The sequence below is a fragment of the Polyodon spathula genome, chromosome 7 (assembly GCF_017654505.1).
Source record: "Polyodon spathula isolate WHYD16114869_AA chromosome 7, ASM1765450v1, whole genome shotgun sequence".
NCBI classification, from domain to species: domain Eukaryota; kingdom Metazoa; phylum Chordata; class Actinopteri; order Acipenseriformes; family Polyodontidae; genus Polyodon; species Polyodon spathula.
The window spans coordinates 21,453,204-21,475,116 of NC_054540.1; the positions used below are offsets into that span (position 1 = coordinate 21,453,204).

Here is a 21,913-nt window from a genome sequence, read left to right on the forward strand (position 1 = left end):
CTTCCAAATGTCTGACAGCATTATTTTAAATGAAATTAAATCGACAATTTAACTAGCAAAGTTTTACATTTTTATAGCATTTTTTAAGATTTTGATTTTATTTGTTTTGCATTTTCACTTCTGTCAAACTGAACAACTGATGTGTTCTGTTATCCAAAGTGTTCTCCACCAGGCACAATATGCCAAGACCAATCACAGTATTAATCAATAAATACAAATGTATTTATTACTTAAGTCATGACGCATGTGCATCAACAGAATAAGTAAGAGAAAAGTAATAGTCAAGCTTTGTCAATAAACTATAATAATAATAAACAAACTGACAAACTAACGTTAAACTAACAGAAATTAAATTAACAAAGCACCGCTACATAGGGTAAAAATGCAGCAGCGTCTCTAACAGTAATTATGAATACAAGAATGAATTTTAACACACTGGTTATTAACACAGCACCCCTATACAAGTTAAATATGCAGCTGATATGTCAGTTCTGAAAAGAGTGAATAAACCATTTGAGTTTGATGAGGCGTTATCAGGTTACAAAACAGTACTGTATCAGTTTTGAAACGAATCATGTTTCACCACAAGGTTGTTTCCTAAGCCTGAGTGTTCTTTTAGGAGGTTGTTCTTATAGGTGGAGAATACTGTATTTGGAGGGTATAATATAATACATGTAACTGTAATGTTTTACAGTTGCTCCAGCTTGTTTTATTTATTTATTTTTTAATGGGGCAAGCACATATTGTTGATTAATTGAAAAAACACATCGTCAGCCTTTTTTTTTTATTACAGTCACAAAAAAAAAAAAAAAAGCTGCAGTCTGTCATTTAAACTCTGGTACATGTATAATTCATTTTGGTACCTGAAGAGAATATTGGTGTGAATTCAGTCATGAAGAAAACATAGAAGCAGCTCTAATAAACCCCCTCAGATGGCAATGTGACACAGCTGGATTGAATGGTATTTTTTTCAGTGCAGGTGTATCCATACTTGGGAAATGAGATACACATAGTGTGCTAGTTCTTGTGTATTTACAAACCTGTTACCATCTTAACATATTAGGAGCCAGGTCAGGTCTATAAACATTTCTAGTTGTGTATAATGTACATGGGTAATTCAAATGGGGCTCAATCTCAGAGACATTTAAAAAAGTTATTTAAAATACCCTTTCACACAGCAGCAAATTGCTCAGTCTATGCCGGTATAAGACCATCATAACCCTTTCACACAGCCAAAGGGATCATGCGAGTACAACTTTCAAACCTGTCAATCAACAGATCGTTTTCATGGCAATGGCTGTATCCATGCTTACGCATCATATTGCCTATAAATTAGAGCACACGCACCCTCCCTCTATTTGAATTTACCTCGTCAGCCGGTAAAGTTAACAGTTCATAACTCGTCTGTGAAAGGGGTTTTTGATTCAGTACCTGGAGGTGTTACACATAGACTATCCCCATGGTCCCTAATGTAAATTTGCACTTGTAGCAGTGAATATTGTTTCAGTTTAGTAATGCACTAACATACTGTATTTGCAATAGTTGTCACAGACCATTTGTATAATGCAGAGTAACAAAACATTTCAGAAATGTGTCTACTTTATTACATACCTGTCAACATTGAGTTTTGGAAATAAGGGAGCTTCTGTAAACTGAAATCTAGTGGACTGAATTGAAGTGAATACCCACATAAGACAAAGGCATACAACAATTGCACTGTATAACTTGGTAGAATGATAGACTGTGATATTCTGTCTTTCTAATTGCTATTAGAAATTAAAACAGAATAACAGCCATGAAATGACTCACAATCAGATTCTTTCTTGGCCCCTGTGGTTCTTACTGTACTGTAGTTGTAGGTGGCTGATTTGGCAGCAGCCACAATACTTTGTAAACAGGTCTACTTTAGTTGATTTTGTCGAACAGCAACACATACACAGCATTGTTATTTTCATCACACAACAACAAGCTATGGCACCTACTTTATAACAAGAAAAAAAGTGGTATTGCAGTGTTATTCATTACACTGCACTTATTTGGTGGATCAATAATACCACTGTAAGTAACATTTCATTGTCAACTATCTTCTATTTTAAATGAATACACTAGAACTGTATATAAACCATGTGTTATCAATCAATCTGAAGTTCTAAAGCAATGTTGATGCTGAAATTGTAATAGCAACTCCTTTCATCATTTGTGTGAAATTTGCATTTAATATTTTTGTTATTTTTACTATGAGGACTTATCGCACACAAATCCATTGTAGATGGTCAAGTATGTGAGCTTGACTGAATGCATGTCTGCCACAGAGCTCCCCTGGGTCCTAAACCCTGCCTGGTACAGTCAGGGATTGCAGTAACCACAGACTTACATTACTTTAGCAGAAATTAAAAGTTTGCTGACATAAAGAGATTTAACAGTAGAGTTTTGAGCAAAATACGTGAGAATCCCCGCAAATAATTATTTATATGCTAAAATAAAATTGCTGCAAGTAATTATTCTGCATCCACTTGTTTGATTTCTATAATTTGTTATTCAAAGCAGAGACTGGTTGCTATTGCTGTTGTGGTTAATGCTGCTTACAGCAAACACTATTCTTGTTTTTATTTATTTATTTGTTTGACTATTTGCTAAACTCAATTTGAAAAGATAGCTTGAACGTGTAGGTTGAACGTGTACGTGAGATTTTATTTCGTCAAGCAGAAAAAAAAGTAAAATAGATCAGTGAGTACTGTATCTGGTACAGAGATAAAACATAGTTTGAACAGTAACATTCAAGGCCCTTGACCAGAGATTAGGGGCCTCATATTGACCTATCAGGTTAAATGAAATCTTCAGTCCATTTTTCAAATCTATGTTAAGATCAATGCTCCTGCCCACGCCCACTTCTAGGCATGAAACAAAGGCTGAAAGAAATTATAACTCCTACTGCATCACAAGAGCAGTCACATCAGAGTAGTACAGAAATCCTGAAGATGGATTTAATTTCTCTAGGATCTCACTGTCATTGCATCATTTTCTAGTTTGAACTCAGCAATAAAGCCGTTTTAAAAAAATTCAAAAAGAATCATTTAACTTGAAGAACTGCATAAGAAACTTATATTTGAAAAATGTAATTTCTTATGCAGTTGCCTGTACCTGATTAAACTGCTTTAGAAGCATACTCTTTAGAAAACCTGCATGCTGGGAAGAAAAGTGTCCCTACAAATTACAAATGGATGTTCTTGTTAAATGTTCCTAGAAAACAGTCTAATCGTAATTTAGTTTTGAGTGGGCAGACATTACACATTTGGTAATGTACATATTATTTCCGCCGTACGTTTTTATTTCCGTCATGCTTATTTCTATTTGCCATTGTATGCTGCCCATTTTTAGATTTGCCTGCACTTTAAGATGGCACTGTCTTGCACTTTTGGGCCACCGTAGTAATGAGTGGTTTTTGCTGCTGTTCACAATTTTTTTTTTTTTCATTACCAGTTTTCAACTTTTTAGTTTGGCAATCAGAAATAAATGAATTTGCATTGTGAAGTGTTTGCTATTTTATGAATATTTATTTTCCTGTGTATGTTATTGGCCCAGAGGCACATTTTGAACTGCCTTTAAATGCCAAATAGAAAATTAAACATTTCAGTATAAGTGGTAATAATTATATTAAATGCAATTAATATTTTTCTAACAAAAATGAAAATTGCAGCTGGCCAAAAAAAAAAAATAGACAAATGTGTTATTTTTTTTAAATGTAATTATTTTTTAGAAGTTAGTTATTCAGGATACAATAATATGCAATCATCTCATTCATAGGGATATCCTGGCAGTAACAACTAGACACAACAAAATAAAAAAAGACAATGAATCTCCATTTAAAAACAGAAGTACACAAACTTGATACATTATTCCAAGCGCATGAGTCTGTGAATACAAAATAATGGGAATCCCGAAATCTGGGGACCTTCTGTAACACCCCTAGGACCATAGCCTGTGTTTGTGGGGACCAGTCTAGGAGCAGTCCTAGATTTTTAGATGATGTCACATTCTAGGAATAGGCCAGTTATACCACAATTACTGTGACTCATGTTGTGTCCTTTAAAGCTGAAGTGATCAATTTTTAGCAGTGACATTAGGACATCACTCAGCCCTCTAGTTTTGTTTTCAGGTTTTTTAATGTTATTGACACTGAAGTCGGTATAATAACCCATTATATCCAGGGTAAAACATGCTGATAGTGCTGGACAACATTCATTATGTGCTGGGAACTTGTAACTGTATTCCCAAACTCAAAGCCAATAATATTGTCACTGGCTCAGACACATCAACTTTTTTTTTTTTTCTTCATTAATTTCAAAGAGAATAAAATAGAAAAACTAAATTGGCATGTAATGAATATCTTAAGGCAGGGGATGTCAAATTCTCCCATTTCCTCAACTTTGAATAAATTGCATGCCCTTAATAATTTCATCCTTTAGTAATAGAAGAATGAGGCCAACTTGTGTCATACAGTAAGATAAAATAATCTCATTATCCATATTTATGGACACATTCCATTGTGCCTGACATACTGATAATTTTGTACCACCAGAGACACTGCAACTCCGTATATAGAGATAAATATACAAATGTGGCTGATTGGCTATAGAGTTGTGGTATAATACATCTATGAAACTTAATTTGTTCCAGTGTCATTATTTTTCATAACATAAAGATTTTTAAAATGATAACATGCAAAGAAGTGATTATATGTCTAAGAAAGCAATTTAAATGTCATTCTATTTGGCATTTTGTTTAGCCATAGCTATCAAGGTAAACTAAACACTAGATGTGCGTACTATTTACTGCAAGATAGGAGCAGAGCCAGGACTCTGGTCTGTACTTCAGCAGCAGATTGAAAGCACCAGCAAGGTTGAAGATTGTGAAGTAGTTACTATATCCAGTGAAAGGCATAACAGCTAGTCACTGGTCCATAATGAGATCTGTAAGATTGCATTCAAATCAAGATAAGAAAGATTCATATTGACAAAATGCTGTGATATGGATAACGTACCTTGAACTTAAAGAGCAGAAATAACACGACACTTTCGATGTAGTTAAATGAGGGCTAACCAAGGCTTTACAATCCATGTATTGCCTTTTATTAGTATAAACAATATTATTACAGGTCCCCATATCTTTGAACTTTGTTGTTATTTTGCATTTTGTTTAAATAATATAATTTAAGGTCTATTAAATTTTCTCTTTTTGAAAAAGTGAATCAAAGAAAACTGAAAATACAACCCAATGCTGCGATTACTAAAAGAATGTAGGAAACTGAACTATCAATGTGTCTCCTTTTATCTGTTGGTATACTTTTACTGAATCGTACTGTATGAAGCAACATAAGCAACCAGATTTAGTGAGATATCAGTTTGTGATGGGGCAGGCCTGTCTTCATAGTAATCGCCAAAAACAAGGAATACCTTAAAGGCTGCTACACACCAGACGCGATGCGACACGTGAAAACGCGCAGCAATGCGAAAACATTACAACTAGGGAATTGAGCAATCAAGGCTTCAAGGCAAGTGGTCCATCAGGGTGAAGCGGTATCCGGAATGACAGGAAAAATATCATCGCAAAGGTCATCGCAATTCTTAAGATAGAGATGAAAGATAATGGAAGTCCATTTAGAAGAAACTGAATATGCCTGTTATGTATGATTTATTGCCATACAAGCTGAAAAACTGAATGCCAAATCATGTTGACACGCATAAACCAGTGTTGATAGTTTTGCCAATAGCAATTTTAATAGTTTTATAGAGGTGGCAGTTTTGAAATCTGTTGCATTGTGTTTGTGTCGCTCAAATTGGAAAGTCTAAGATAAATGCTGATCAGGGCCTGTGAAACCAGCTATAATGGGATTAGAGGTAATGGGTACTATTCATGTTTCACTTTTAGTAGATTTTTTCAAGGTTCTTATTAATATTTGGCATTTCTATAAAGTAATTTGCCATATTACACAGGAACAATATTTCGTCTTGTGTACACGAGAATGATTAATGATAAGCAAAGACTTGTATAAGGAGGCAACACCTAATATTTAATAATTTGCATTCATAAAATAAAATAAAATAAAGTTTCTTGCTGAATAAATGATAAACCATTGCTTATATGCACCATTTGCCTAAAGGCAATGTCACATCCAGCATAATTAAATAACCATAATTTTGAGACACAGATCAAATTGCCTACAGAGCACATTTAAAAGGGAACACTTCAAGTAATATAATAATTTGCCCTTGGGTTCGTCTTCTAAGCACTAGCCTACTCTGTTGTCACTTGTATTGTTACATTGTTTGTAATATCTTGTCTATAAAAAAAAGCTGAAATATTGGCACACACTTAAGTAATATTGTTGGCATTACATGTGATTTACACATTGACAAAATGACTTGCTATGATCTGGCTTTCCTTTCAATGTATATGTGTAATATAGTACTCTAAACTTCAACTGGCAACAGTCCTAATCCTTTGGGAATGTTTGTGACATAAGGGCTTATATTCATGTTCCACTTGAATAAGCCTAAGTGGTGAAAAAACTTGAACGGTGAAATTTATGTATGGTTGCCATTGAAAACATTGGCAGTTTAAGTACTGGTACAGTACCTTCAGGTTCAATGAAAACATGGCCTGAGACAGCCGTTTGAATGCCTTTATTTGTTAACTGTTTTGCTATCTCAAATGAAATGTATAACTGATGTGTACTGCACAGATAACTTAGTAATTAACCATTCGTAACACCTTGGGGCATGTTATTGTATAATGACCACTTTGTGGACTGGGAAGGGATATTGATAGCAGAATGGTTGGCAAATTACTGGAATCCTGCTGTGATCCTTGTTGGTTACTATTGGTAACAGATAAGTGTTTCCTCTTTCTTTCTGAAAAATCGGTTGGGTTTACATCAGCTTGCGACATGTGCCATGAATATCAATGAAGATTCATTACACATGGCATTGAATTCTGTAGAGTAATTTCATTATGACTTTCTTGTGTATTGGTCATATTTACATTAGGTAAATTATATAAAACCACAGCAGCTTTATAACACTGTTAATTTTACTGTTTATTTTGTAGCCTAGTAATTTAAATAGGTTTCATTTTAAGTTTGGCTTTTTTTTTTTTTTTAACTATTTTTTTAAACCAAGCTTTATTGGCCCTTTCTTTAATTGGCACTGGCCTACCCCCTCCAGGCATTCACTCTTTGACCGTGCATTTCCAAAACCAAGAAAATTATCACATGTTCACCGAATCAACACCAGAATTCTAGAAAAAGAGCATCCTGTTGTGGGTGCCAAAAGTCTTGTAAACATAGCCATTCATTTCAAAGCACTAGGAATAAAAAAGCACTACTGTCCCTCAAGTGTAGAATTCAGTTTTTGTAACTGTCAGCACTAAGTAACTGAAATATTATCATAATCATTTTGTCTGTGGGAGATTTTAAATATATTGTTGCGGAGGCCTTGCTTGTCACTGTGAGTGGGGGCGTGTCCTGCCGGCGCCCCATTGGCAGACACGGAGCAGTGGGGGACGTTCTCCTGGTGCTCTCTGACTGTCAGCTAAGATCAGCCCCACGCGCTAATGAGTATTGCGGTTCACTCTATTTGCTAAATAAAACAGCAGTATATTTTGGAAGACAAAAGTTGTACGCTGTCAAATCAAATTTTAAGTACCAGCTTCTTCATTTTGCCTTGCTGTTTTGAAAGCTTAGTTCACATCTGTTGGACAGCAAATACAATAGATACAAAGACAAACGGTCTAAATGTCTTTTACCAGCTACACAGATCAGACAATCAGTACTTTGCACTGACGAAAGCAACCAGTCCTTTACCTGCCACTGCTGAGTCAGCCAATCACAGCCGGTCACAAACGGAGAATTAGACAGTTCAGTAATATTGCTCCATTCAGATATCTGGCTCTGACAAGTAAAAAAAGGTATTTGTTTAATAAAGCTGTTTGTTTTTATCTAATTATTTGTGTGATCCTTAATGAATATTTTGGGAATATTTCTTAAACTTTTTTCAGCGGAAGGGTACCTGCCGAATCATTACAAGTTCCAGGCATATGCAGGTGTCAAGGATTTTTTCTTATTTTTTTTTTAAAGAATATAATGAGAAAATTGTTTTCTAATAGCAATAGTGCCCTCTGTATTTGAAGGCTCTACCATGTGGTTCGTTGACACCCTCACCTTCGGCACGAGACACTTAACTCCAGTCACAGTCAACTGTCACACGGTAGTGCCTTCATCGGTTATATGTTGTGTTTTATTTGTAGAATATCTGTGTATTGAAGAAGACTGTTTGTTTTTGTTCTATTTATATTTGTCGTGTTATATTTTAGGTCAGTTTCTGGTTCATAAATAAGGCAAACCTCACCTCTACTAATTCATATATTTTTACATGCTTATCACACAGACATTATTCTCTTGTCTTTGACATCTTTATTGTAAGAGGAATAGTTTCCATTTTAAATGTGTGTATTTAAAATGTTTCTGACATGACTGTGTTAGGTTACCAAGCAACCACCATTACTTCAGAAATCTTCAGAGAAATGACACTTAAAACATTGAGTGCAGCCAAAGCCAGGGTTGTTGCAGCCAATCTATGCTGAGTCAGACAATATTTGACAGAATATAAGAGTTATATTTATTTTCCCTACCTCAGAACAAATAAATCATGGTCACTAGCCAGAGAGTTTGGATAATTTACTGAGTATAATTCACAAGAAGATCTTTACCCATACACAATTAAGTTTGCAAAAAACCAAAACCTTGATTTCCTTTTTAGATGTTTGTTTGTTTTTTCTCCTACTGCATCCAATGTCAAAATGACAATGTGTGTTACACTGTTAAAAAATTTAACGCGCTTAACATAAGGTAGAGTAGTTTAAATTGTTTTGGTTATACTGTACATATTTGTATATTTGTTGCATGTACCGAAAAGTTTGTCTCCGTCAGCACAGCTGTGCAATGTTTGTGTGCCTTTCTCACTAATGTATCAGGAGTGCTTACTTCAACTTAAAACTAATTAAGTTTAAGATTTGTCACAAAAAGCTTGTAAAAATACTTGATAAAAACGGATAAACAATGTTAGTTAAGTCAAATATATGTTTATTGATGTTATACAAGAATAGAATTAGTGGAGAAAGTGAAGCCAAATGCTTCGGGTCACAGCAGATGAAATCTGTGTGGCTCAAAATGTCTGCAAGCCCTTTTGATCAACATAGAACACACCCAATAATGACATCATTATTCAAGTCATTTCTCCCCTAATACGAGGTGGCGTTTTCAAACAAAGGCTCCACCGGCATTCTACACAGGGGCCCCCTTGTACCTATGCTGACCAGAGCTGTAAAACCCCTTCACAGATGCCCATAAATGGTCATATTAGCTCTCCCTCTAGTCAATCTGCAATTTATTGACAGACCCAGCATTGCAAAATACCCCACCTAAACTATGTTCTCAATATCTCTCCACTGAAAGTACCATACATTCCAAATATTCTAACAATATGAATATGGACCATCACATTTCCTTTCAAGCTCCATTTTTATTTCAGTAATTTAGCTGCTGCTAATCTTCATTGACTATGGTGGGTGGTTATTTTATTTTCTACACTTGATTGTTGCTTTGTTGTTATTATTGATTAGTGTTTACGGCTAGTGTTTCCAACAAATGCCAGTCACTGACCAGGGAATTGTTGGCAGACACCCTAGTAAACTGGAGTCTGTCAAAATTGGACCGAGTAACTTGGCCTTATTTGTCTATATTGTTAAACAATTACACTTTGTAATAGCAGGCTGAAAATAAAACACATTGTCACAAATTAAAAATAAATAAATTAACCTTGGATAAGGATTATGGATCCTTATAGTAAGTGACACCCAAAATAGTTTTTTGAGAAGGTTATTTGAAGTACCATTTTGAACACCAGAAAATACAATATTTTATTTGGAAAGCATACTAAAAATATCACTTAAGAAATCAACACTTTTGCAAAAAAAACCTACTGTTAATGACCGTAATATAGTAGGTTCAAATTGCACCCTGCAATGATAATATTTCTGCCCACATTGACCTTGTATTGTGTATGTGTCAGGGTGCAATATACTTCTGGTTGCAAGGGGGGGGGGGGGGGGGGGGGGGGGGCTGTTTTATATATGCTGTTTAAAATATTTTTTTCAGAATAAAACAGGTTTAAAAGGCATTGAATTGCAAAAGGACACTCAGTACTGTATCTACAGCCAAGCCCTACCCCTTGTTCACTGTATTTTGCACATACCTCTTTATAGCTGTGCATACTGATAAATCCTCTCCTGATCACCCGTTTTATCACCAAACTCCTCAATAATTCGGTTTTATCCAGCTCCTATCGGTCTCACTCGACCATTGAAAGGTTTTCTCGGCTTTTTCCAGAGAAAAAAACACTAGAGTCCTCTGCTTTACGTCTTTTTGATTATGTTGGACAGGGTCCAACATCGGACTGGAAAGGGAAAATTGTAATGTCGGACCTGGTCCGACATAGGACTGCAAGGGGTTAATTTGGAATCTGTAATTATTGCTTCTTGTTTTCACCACAATTTGGAAAGTCCAATAATTTTTTTTTATTTCAACCCGGCTCAACGCTGCCATTCTCAGGACATTGATCGACAAAGAAATGTATTATATTTATTATTAATTCATATTTAAAAAGGCACAATTAACACCAAAACCGGTTTTTGGAAACCATTTCTTTAAGTGTAGAAAGAGTTGGGGTTGGAGGTACTTTGAGAAATGCCATCTTATGACTTGTACAGTAAGCAATGGTGATGATGCACATGGCTTGGGTGTTAAGAGTTAGAAGCTCAGATTCAGTATTTGTGGAATTGAACTGATGGGTGAATGAGTAAGGATGACAGTGTGTTTATCATACAGCTGTGCCAAAGTAAAGGACGAATGAATGAGATGGAGATTACAGCCAGTAGTTTGAGTCTGTATTCAATCACTGCAGTCACTCTGTTTGCCTCCTGCATGCTGATGAAGTACCATGAATGGTCTCATGTACTTTCATTCCAATATATTTCAGGCAGTAGTGATTATTGCTTATGCTCAGCTAAGGTTGGAGATAAATTGCAATACTTTGCTTAGCAACAGAAGAGACAGCCTTATCTCCCCTGGGCCCACAAGGCTATAATGTTTTACTTTCGTAAGGGTTTAACAAGGGAAACAGTGATAGTTTAGACTCAGCATGCACAGCAGTGTCTTCTGATTTCATAGTTATACATGCACATGTTGCTGTGTACAGTCTTGCATCATAGTTTTTATTTTATTTTATTTTTTTTTATCTTTCTTAATAACACTAATGTAACACTTTGAGCAGTAATGATTGGGAGTTCATCTTATTCTTTTTTTTTTTATATGATCATCTTATAAAATCTAAATTTACTTGTTGTGACCTGGGCTCAGTTTCTGTAGGTACTGTATACAATCTCTCTAAGGTTTTATTTCAAATAATTGAATATTGTCTTGTTGTGGTTTTATTATTCATGGCATTAAAATAATATACATTATTATAGATGTGCATACTGATAAATCCTCTCCTGATCACCCGTTTTATCACCAAACTCCTCAATAATGTGATCCAAGTCATTATTTTATTACTATAACATCACAAAAAGCTCTGCAAATGTCAGTGATATTCTCTGATATTCTCAATATACATTTTTTCATAGATTTTTTTTCAACACAATATTCCAGCTGTGGCTGTAGATCAGTGCAGCCTAATTTAAGTTTGATATTTACTTTACAGAGCCCTTCAACTGAAATAAGCATAAAGTCATAGACTAGACAATAAATCAGTAAAACTCATCTTGACACAAGTAATTGTGTATTTTAGAAAAATAAAGGTTTCATTGAATATCCTTTTACTGTATATTGTAACATGGAAGATTTTTCAGAAAATATGCATAACTGAGTGGCAACTATATCATTCCCTGAAGTACTGAGGGTTAACACTCATTGGTAAGTACAGGCTGGGAAGCTTGTATGCCTGCCTCTGCTTCATTGTATCTTGTTTCTGAAATATGGAGAGCTTGAGGCTTATGTGGTATCCATCATATTCTGTGACTGACTTCCAACAACCTTTTTATGTATTTAGAATCTTGTATACTCTGGGATACTGAAAATGTGTCTGATAACATGTACTGCCACAGTCTCCTGCATACGCTTTGTCAGATATGTATTGCTGAATAGCTCTATAAAAATACCTGTCAACATACTGTTAGGAATAAAGGGCACCTAACTAAATGGGATCAACAAGGACATATGCCAATACAATTTGAAAAGTGTCAACAAAGTACTATGTGTTGGTATTTACCTTAAAGGGAATTTTTTATAGGTATATAAGTTTACTTTTGCTTATAGCATTTCTCTTGGTACCATTATTCCCCGCCCCCCCAGGCCATGCATCTGAAAAAGTTTTATAAAAACGTTTTGAATTTATCTGTATGGTAATTGTAGTCAAGTCCTCCAACTCTAAGATTGGTATTCATTTTAAACAGCATGACATTAAAGTAAAACTACATGTTTGACATATAGAAGATTTCAATTAATGACGGCAGTTGATGAACACTTATCAAGCTTTATTATTTTCCTTTTAAATGCATTATATTTATATGATCTGCTGTGATCTTAAAGTCCTGGATGATTTTAATTCCTTTAACTGGCAATAGAGCAGGTACACTTGTGTACTATTCCATTGATAATTCCAATGCAAATCATACCTGACCACCTTCCGACGCCCCCTCAAGACACACCTGTTCAGACTACACAACTCTCGACCATACTGAACAATATAGCACCCAATTGTACCAGTACTTGCCTCTACTGCTCTTAATTGTAAGTACTTCCTGTATCTTGTATTTGTCTTTACTCTAATAGGTATCCGTATTTTTTTTTTTTGTACTTGATCTGAATCCTTCTCATCCATTCGTCTTGCTACGTACTCATACTGGATTTTACTCTTATGCAAATATGTTCAGTATTAACTGCTCTTAGTTGAACCCACTCTTACATGTAATTATTTACTGTATTCCTCTATTTTTTGCTCTTGTTTGAATTTGGTCTTTTACTACTGATTTTATTGTACTTTACAGCTGCTCTTATCTGTAATGCGATATTCTGAAATGCAATGCTTTACAATGTGATATTTTGTAACAATTGTAACAATGGTATGATTATACAGTATAATCGTAAATCTCGAAAAACTACTCACTTCTAAATCTTTTGTAGTCATTTTTGTATTACTTTAGTATAAATACATGTTAATTTGGATTCATATATTGTTTTTTTCTGACTTTATGTGAACGAAAAGACACACATTTGCCCGTTTTCCCATTGGAAATAGTGATATTTTGAAATATCACTGTCCTGGTCACAAAAGCAAAGTTTGTGGGGAATAATAGCCATTTTCTATACTTTTGAGGCATAAGCAATTAGGAAATAACACTTACTACCCAGGAACAAAAATTGTATTACATAGTGTAATGATTTATCAGGCAGCCTTCATCACCACTTCTTCAGCTGTTTGTCTCATAAACCATTTCAGATGCTGAGTTCATATTTTCAGTGTTATGGAAACGCAAAATCTAATGCCACCCTTCACTTACTTAAGTGGTTAGTAGGTCACAGGTGTAGAGGTGACGCTGTGCTTAATAACAACTGTTCCAAGGGTAAATAACAAAGCTTTATTAAGGCTTTTAAATAATAACACTGACTATACACAACGATGTGTATAGTCAGCAAAACCACGGAGTTCAGTCCCGAAATAATAATAATAATAATAATAATAATAATAATAATAATAATAATAATAATAATAATAATAATAACAACAACAACAAACACATACTTTAAGACACCTATAGGCTCATGTGAACAAGCTGGCTGTAGGGGTGACATCAGGCCAGAAAGGAGTACACATGCAGACAGACTGTACAGGCAGATAAAAACTGAGACGCTACGCCGCTCAGTGCATTTAATAAACAGACAGAAAATAAAGTGCTGAACAAAGCAGAACACTGCACTTTGGGCCAAAATAAATAAACAAACAAAACGAACAGACACTAACAAACAGGGTGGACGAGCGCTAAACACACAACAAGTACGGTGCTGGTGCTTCCAGCTCGTTGTAGCAATTGGTGTATTTACTTTTGTTTACTTTTTATTTTCTCCTTCTCCGAAACCGATCTGAACTCACCGAACACACAACCAGTGCCTAAATACAGCTAGATATTTTAAATCACTTATGCTACACAGAACCATTTATATCCCGTGCAGCACTATCTATACACCAACATTAACACATATGCAAGATATAACACAAAATACCCAGGGACGGAGTACACTGCCACAGTTCACCAGTCCAACAGTGAGTGCTCCGGGTGCAAGTGGTTTTGTGTATGTGAAACAAATGCTTTGCAATGGTACAGTGCAGTCCGGGTTTAATGCTGGCTTGACAGCGACAGCTCCTGGATCTTTAGCTGTCTACAGTGACAAACAAGACGCAGTTAAATAGACAGACAGTACTACACTAAACACTCACGGTTTCTCTTTGTTCCTCACAGTCAGTCTGTAACCATAATGGAGGAACAGATCACTGGGGCCACTTCCCCTAAATACCCTCCATCACGCCCTCTTTCGGTGGTGTGGCCAATCATGTCTCCAGCAATCCGTGACTGACACATCGCTTACCACATTAAGGTGATGACTTCTGGTATCGTGGCCCTGCCCCCTTCCTGGATGGCAGGCTTCCGACTGACCCTGGAATGAATGCCGAACCATCCATTTTTGGGGGCACTCTGCTCTGGTAATCATAGGTCGGGAGGGAGATTGTTGATTAGGATTAATTTGCTCTCTGTCTCACTAACATATTGTGGTCAGATGCCTCATGGGTTTCCGGATAACAGATACTGGCTTCATATTCAGTACATAGCTTTATTATATGATTCTCAAGGCCAGGTTTGATCGTATATAGTAATTTTTCAAAGCTGCCACAGCCTCACTGTCTAAGCCTCATATTTCAGAGACCATTTGAGATAGTGAATTCATATTTGCAGGACTATATGAGCACGGTATGCTAAATGTGTTGGTGACTATCAGCTGACATATTCAGGTCAAGAAACATTTTAGGTTTATGCATGATAGAGGTATTGTCTTGAGTTGTAATCTTAGGTTCTCTCAGTCAAGTATGCTATTAGATATGTTTACAAATCATTCAATCAGAGATGTAGTTCCCTTGTATTGTGCCGCTGGGGACACTTTGTATTAGTTTACACTAACATTTTATACTAGAATAGATGAAAATTAATCATATTAAATGCATAATGTATAAGTAGCATAATCAATAAAATTACAGAAAAAAGGGGTGACAATAGGCAGTGTACTACAATAAATCTCAGTAATACTAGTTGTTTTAATTATTTTGATCACAGTACCAATACATGTTTATGTTAGAATCAAACTATAACCTGAATTACTAATGAATAAATACATGTGCTTGTATTAAGTTTAGTACACAAGTACATGTTATATATTGTCATATCGTATAACTTTATAACTGAAATTTAATTAGCTACATTTAGTCAATATTTCATGCGCTGCACACCCTATTAATTTTTCATAAGGTCTGTGAGTTTTATAGTGGAAGATTTATATTGTGGTAAGGTGTTTTTTTTTTTTTTTTCCCAGTAGACTCAAACTGCTTACATCATAAGCCAAGTCAGCTAAATACCTGATGCTTAGTTATAGTCCTGTTCAGCTGAGTTTTAAGTGTAGAAATGCATAGGCGCCACCATTACTAAGCTTGGTTATTATTATTATTATTATTATTATTATTATTATTATTATTATTATTATTATTATTATTATTATTTGTTTATTTAAGAGATGCCTTTATCCAAGGTGACTTAGAGACTAATATGTATTTTATTAATAATAAGTACTGTAATTTAACTTATTTAAAAAAAAAACAAACAAAAAAAAACTGCAGTATCTATGATAGATAATGGCATTACTAGAAGGGGTGTTTGAATAGGAGCTGTTGGTGATTGGCGTCAATGGGATTATCTTATTTTGTGCCATATTATTTTTGCACTGTAATGGAGTTAAGTTGTTATATGGGGACTTCTACTACACAGTACACAGACCCTTGTAGGGCTGTGGAAATAGTAAAATCACTGGTGTGTAATAGAATCCAATTTGAAGAGGGCTGAGTATAACATGTTTATTAAAACTGGCAGTAAATTAAACATGATTGCCATTCTTTAAACTCTATAACATAACTGTACTGTAATAAAACTATTACCCTACACATTTTCCAGCCAACTACAACGTACATGGACCCAGTGAGCCTGTCTTTAGAATTGTTTTAGTGTATTTTTTTTATTTTTTACAGTGACCCTTTTTGGATAGCTTGACATGTCCATCACTACAAAAAGAAAAACAAATGTTTGTCATTTCATTTCTATGATATCCATCAGCCTCGTTTCCCATTTGTCACATAGCATCTGCTGTGACATTGGGCCATGACTCTCTTCCACAGTAATTGATTGCCTGTAGCACACTCACTGACACGGATACCTGTTGCTGTTTCTTTTTCCAGGTCAACTGGCTGCTGGTACTTGTGAAATTGTCACTCTGGACAGAGATAGCAGTCAGCCTCGGAGGACTATAGCTAGGCAAACAGCACGATGTGCATGTAAAAAAGGGCAAATCGCTGGCACGACGAGAGCACAACCAGCCTGTGTTGATGGTAAGAGTTAAACCAAACTTTCAGGATAAATGCATTGCTTGATTGGTTCTTACTGTACTGATATGATATATAGATTCTTAGGCAGCTCTGTGTTCTGCCAGGCCTAATAAGCGTCCTGTTTCAGTTTTGCCCAGAATGTTTGTTAGGATGTAGATGTAAAATAAGTGTTGTTTTTTTTTTCCTTAAAATAACCAAGTCGGTCTTATGTTTGAGGCTGACTTGGTTATTTTATTCTGGAAAATAAGATCAGTTGTCCTCTTTTTACAAATCACTTTGCAACTTGTATTCAAGTCCGTGTAAATAAATAATAAATAATTACATCACAATGCAATCTCTCTGTATTGAAATGTTAACATTTACTGACCAAAAGTTATTTCTAGTGTTGTCCTTAAAAATTAACTGGTTTGCTGCCACATCATTTTAACCTCCAAATTGATGACAGACCATTCAGTTACAGGTGCCCTTCACATAACACTGTGGCACAGTTAAAATTGCTGATTGCATTTTACTCGGATATGTAGACATCTGTAATACTTGAGGGCAGCTATTCCAACAAAATGGGTTCACTCCAAAACCCACACTAAATGTATGAATGTGGGAAATAATTTAAACTTCATATTGTTATACATACATTCTTACATCATTGTGGCAAAGTGCCCGCCCCTGTGTATATTTTGTGTTATGTGTTGTGTTTTAATGTTGGTGTATAGTCATCGGTACATGAGATATAAACGGGTCTGTGTAACACGAGTGTTTAAAATGTATATTTTTATTTAGGCACGAGGATTGCACAGCACTTCACGTGCACGTAAAAAGTAATAATTTATTAATTCACGTGCAGTTGTACCGCGACTCCAATTGAATGATTGATTAGCAGTCGAGTCTCGGTACAGCTGCATAAAAGCAGCATGTTTTCACTCACTCGGATTGTGTGTTCGGGTGAGTGGAGAATGGGATTGGAGACGGAGGTAATAATTGTGATAAGAATAATCATATTTAAAATATCTGCTCACCGTGTTTTGTGTAGTGTTAGTCCGTTTTGTTTATCTCTTTTGTTTTGGCGAATGTGTCGTGTCCTGTGTTTTTGTGTTTGTTGTAACCATTTATTTTCTGTCTGTTCTGTTCACTCATTAACTGCTGAGTGAAGCCATTCACTCAGCTCCACCAAACTCCACCGCTCTTGTTGTTTATTTCCTGGCTCTGGTCTGACGCCACCCACTCCGGCCGTCTTTGTAACAATCGTACATCAAAGTAAGGCTGCCTTGTTTTCACATGTAGCTGTGAGAGCAGGTGTGTGCTTACGACTAAAGACTGCAGGAATCAAAATCTACCTGCTCACCTCAATAGGAGTTGCCTAGAAGTCAAAGAGAACAACACTTAGTGTAGCTATGTCTTAAAATGAACAGTGACAATATAATTGAATCAAGTTAGTTAAAAACATGTGCAAATTAGTTATTATCTAGTCTTGATATTTATTTATACAGATGCAGAAGAAAAATCACAGGTACCACAGATAGATGTGATACTCTCTTTTAAAGAAAATGGTGGCAGTTCATTAATCACTGTTTTCTCTCCGTAAATTCACAAGTACTTTCATATTTTATTTAGTCTTTGTAATTTCTTATTTTTTCCGTGCACATGTAAATCAAATTATAGGAAGTGAAGTAGATATTTCAGAACCCTGGAGTGAAACTCGTAATGAGAATGCAATGTTATGATGTTACACAAAAATCCCCAGGCAAAATGTGTAAACTGTGCCAGTATATTGCACACCATAGCTGTGTATGTGTGCTGATTCCTGCCTTCTGGCTTGAGTGAAAGCATTGTGATGGAAATTACTGTTAAGTAAAAAAAAAAAAAAAAAAAAAAAAACACAAAGTCATTTTAGAATGTAAAATAGTAGACCTACTTATAGAAATTGTGTTTTCAGGCACAGAGAGAAATGGGGCGACAGGGATTCTAAATACATATTCACATTCCCATGTACTGCAAATATCAGTTTAATCTTAAATACAGTAAAACATACAGAGTTATGTATATGACCATGTATAAACACGTTGGAGTAGACTGTGAATAAGGTTCTTTCTAATGAGCAATAAAACATACAAATCAAACTATGTGTAAACATTAATATGTGAACACTCTGGAAGTGGAGATTTGGGATTCCTCCAGGCACGACTTGGTATATTTTATGACAAAATCTTGTTTGTGCATTATATTTCATTAGATTTGCTACAGCAGAACTGCTGAAGTTAATCTTCTACTCCATTATTTTCACATTACAATTCTGAGTTTAATTATTTTCAAAATAGCTGGTTTCAAGTTGTGTCAGGGATATCTGCCGCTATTCTTAGTGGTTGTTGATGTTTTTACAAAAATAAAGTCCTTCACAGCATGCTGTGGGTATTGTGCTAATACACATCTGACCCAATACTGCTTCAATAAATATATTTAACGCATGCAAGATAAAAATCTACATAAAGAATGTAGCAAAAAAGGCTTTGCAAGTCCCTTCATTGTATAAAACTTAAAATAGAGGCCCTTATCTGTAATTTCATGCTTTCTGGCCTTTTCATCATTTGTACCAATACAGGAGTGTGTTGGTATTGATTTCTATTAAGGCTAAAGAAATAACTGGTGCCATTGTCAGGTGATCTTCTGTGATGTAGCTACAAGACTGATTCGAGTAGTTGTTGATGTCTATGCAGGATACAAATGTTATTGCTTCAGGAGCCTGGGTGGCACAGTAGAATAATGTATTGTTTTCATTCAACTATGGCTTGAATCTAATACTGACACAAGGATTAGCAATAGCTAAGGTCACTTGGAAATGAAGAACACAGACATGTTATCTCCAGTCCATCTATTGTTTTAGTGGCAGTATTGATTGAAGTAACATCATTAGATATCATTGCAATAAAAGAGTTACAGATGTAATTGGTTCAGCTAGAATTTGAACTGTTTATGTAGTATTTTGGTTTTAAGTTAATTTTAAGTAACATTTATTTCCAGAAATGTATTGATGATAACAATTGTGTACTTTGCACAGGTTATACAAGTCATATATGTACATACTCAGAGTACCACACACACACACATATATATATGTCGTAAAAATAAGCAGGGCTGAATATATATATATATATATATATATATATATATATATATATATATATATATATATATATATATATATATCAATTTCAATTACTTTTTTTGCTGGGGAAATTGTATTTGATTAATGGAGGGAGTGTGTTGCAATGTTATTTAATTCAGTTAACACCTACTGTAGCCGTTCACGTTTATCCAGGTCCTGAAATGTGCTGTCATACTCCTGCTTTCCATTATCATTTCTCCCCTATCCTCTATCTGAAAACATTTTGTTGCTCTGCAGATCTGTTTGCATTTATTTTTGCATAACTCTTTATTGGTAGGTATCATAGTCACAGAAAATACAAGTGATAGTTGAGGTTCAAAAAGATTAACTTTAATTAAAATAAAGCAACTATAATCGCTGTAGTTTTTTAGGTTTGTGTCCCCCTGTGCAGTATCATTAGTGTAACAGTAACAGTAATTTTCTTGTTGTTTTTTGTTGAGTAAGTGTGTAGAGGCATTTATTTGCATTGTGCGTTTTCGTAGTAAAGATTTGGATTCAGATGATGTCCAATGGTTATTAATTACCATTGTTTAGTTCGGCCTGAAGCATTTGTCCATTGTAGGGGTAATATCATCTTGCTTACAGGCTACATTATTACACATTTAGACATGTGATGTTGTTTAGAAAAAGGCCAAACAAAACAGCAATTGTAATTTACAAAACTCACTATAGCAAATTCTAATTGGTCTGGTTTGACAAAATATTTCTGAATTTTTTTAATCTATTTTGGACATGATGATACTTCCTGTAGTAAATGGGCAACTACTTTTGTATGCACTTTGAGAATGAGAATTGTTGTTTGGTTGGTATGTGACAAATTAAAAGCCACATACTTACCAAACAGATGATTTAATTAACCAACCAAATCTTAGATATCTTAGATGTAGAAATATTAATGATATTTGTAAGAATTATAAGTTGCCCTGGATTAGGGCATCATTTAAGAAGTAAATAATAACACTATGTAGCACAATTTTTGTTCCTGGGTGGTAAGTGTTATTTCCTAATTGCTTATTACACAGTGTAATGAAACAATAAAAACAGTACATGTTCTAGCAGTTTGTTAAAGGACATGTACTGATATACATACTGTAGAATTAAGGTTGAGTAACCACAGCTTAATAGCTTTTCCTCAACAACCTGGAAATCAATTTGGTGTCCCCATTTACCATTAAGCACAGTACCCTAATGTTATTACAGGTAGATGTAATGGCTTCTGCTTTAATAAATGGAAAGATCTGCACAGTGGCATGTGATAATATGGCAATATATCATGAAGTTTAATGATGTGTGTGTGTGTGTGTGTGTTGAGATATTGTGTGGATGGCTGCTGATTTTCTGATAATATTGATTATTACTGCAATTCTATTACTTAGAAATTGGCCTATGTTCTGTTACAATTCATCAAGAACTTATCAACCATTAGCAATCAAAATGGACCAAAGTACTTTTATAAAACAAAATGGCAGTTTAATCTAGAAGAAGGCAGTTTAAATTGACTAAACATCACTGTCCACCGTAATAAATGTTGTTCAGCTTCCTTTTTTTCAGTCTTTATTGTAAATGAGATCAAATGGATATCAAACTTCACAGCAACAGGGAATTGAAAAAGATTCGTATTAACGGAGTGTCTTGCAGGCCAGTCTATTTGATTAAAAAGTTTAACCCTTTAACATGTCAAGCAATGGCTAAGCCCTAAACGGAGACCGACAACAATCAAGGGGTAATGGAAATGACTAGGCATGAAAAGCACAGTATTATTCAAACCAGCTCTGTTTTAATACTTTCAAATGTCTTTTAAAGTGTCCAGATACAAACATAATGTTTATCTGTACAGTACATGGTGATTTCAAAATCCTGAATTCTCTTCTTTAAATTCTGCATCATTATCTTTTGCATTTTATTACAGTTTTCACGTTTAACTTGTTTGCAGCACTAC

At 35.0% G+C, this 21,913-nt stretch overlaps 1 protein-coding gene across 2 annotated transcripts in view; it reads left to right on the forward strand.

Annotated features, from left to right (window-relative positions):
* The window catches only part of LOC121318344 (chemokine-like protein TAFA-5), a 117,540-nt gene that overhangs the window by 38,827 nt on the left and 56,800 nt on the right, over window positions 1-21,913 (forward strand). For both annotated transcript variants that reach the window (XR_005950595.1, XM_041254901.1), the window contains exon 2: window positions 16,668-16,817. Coding sequence is in view for 1 of the 2 variants with exons in the window: in XM_041254901.1 (XP_041110835.1) it covers window positions 16,668-16,817 (150 nt within the window). In the remaining variant the exon portion in view is untranslated. The remainder of the gene's footprint in view (window positions 1-16,667; window positions 16,818-21,913) is intronic.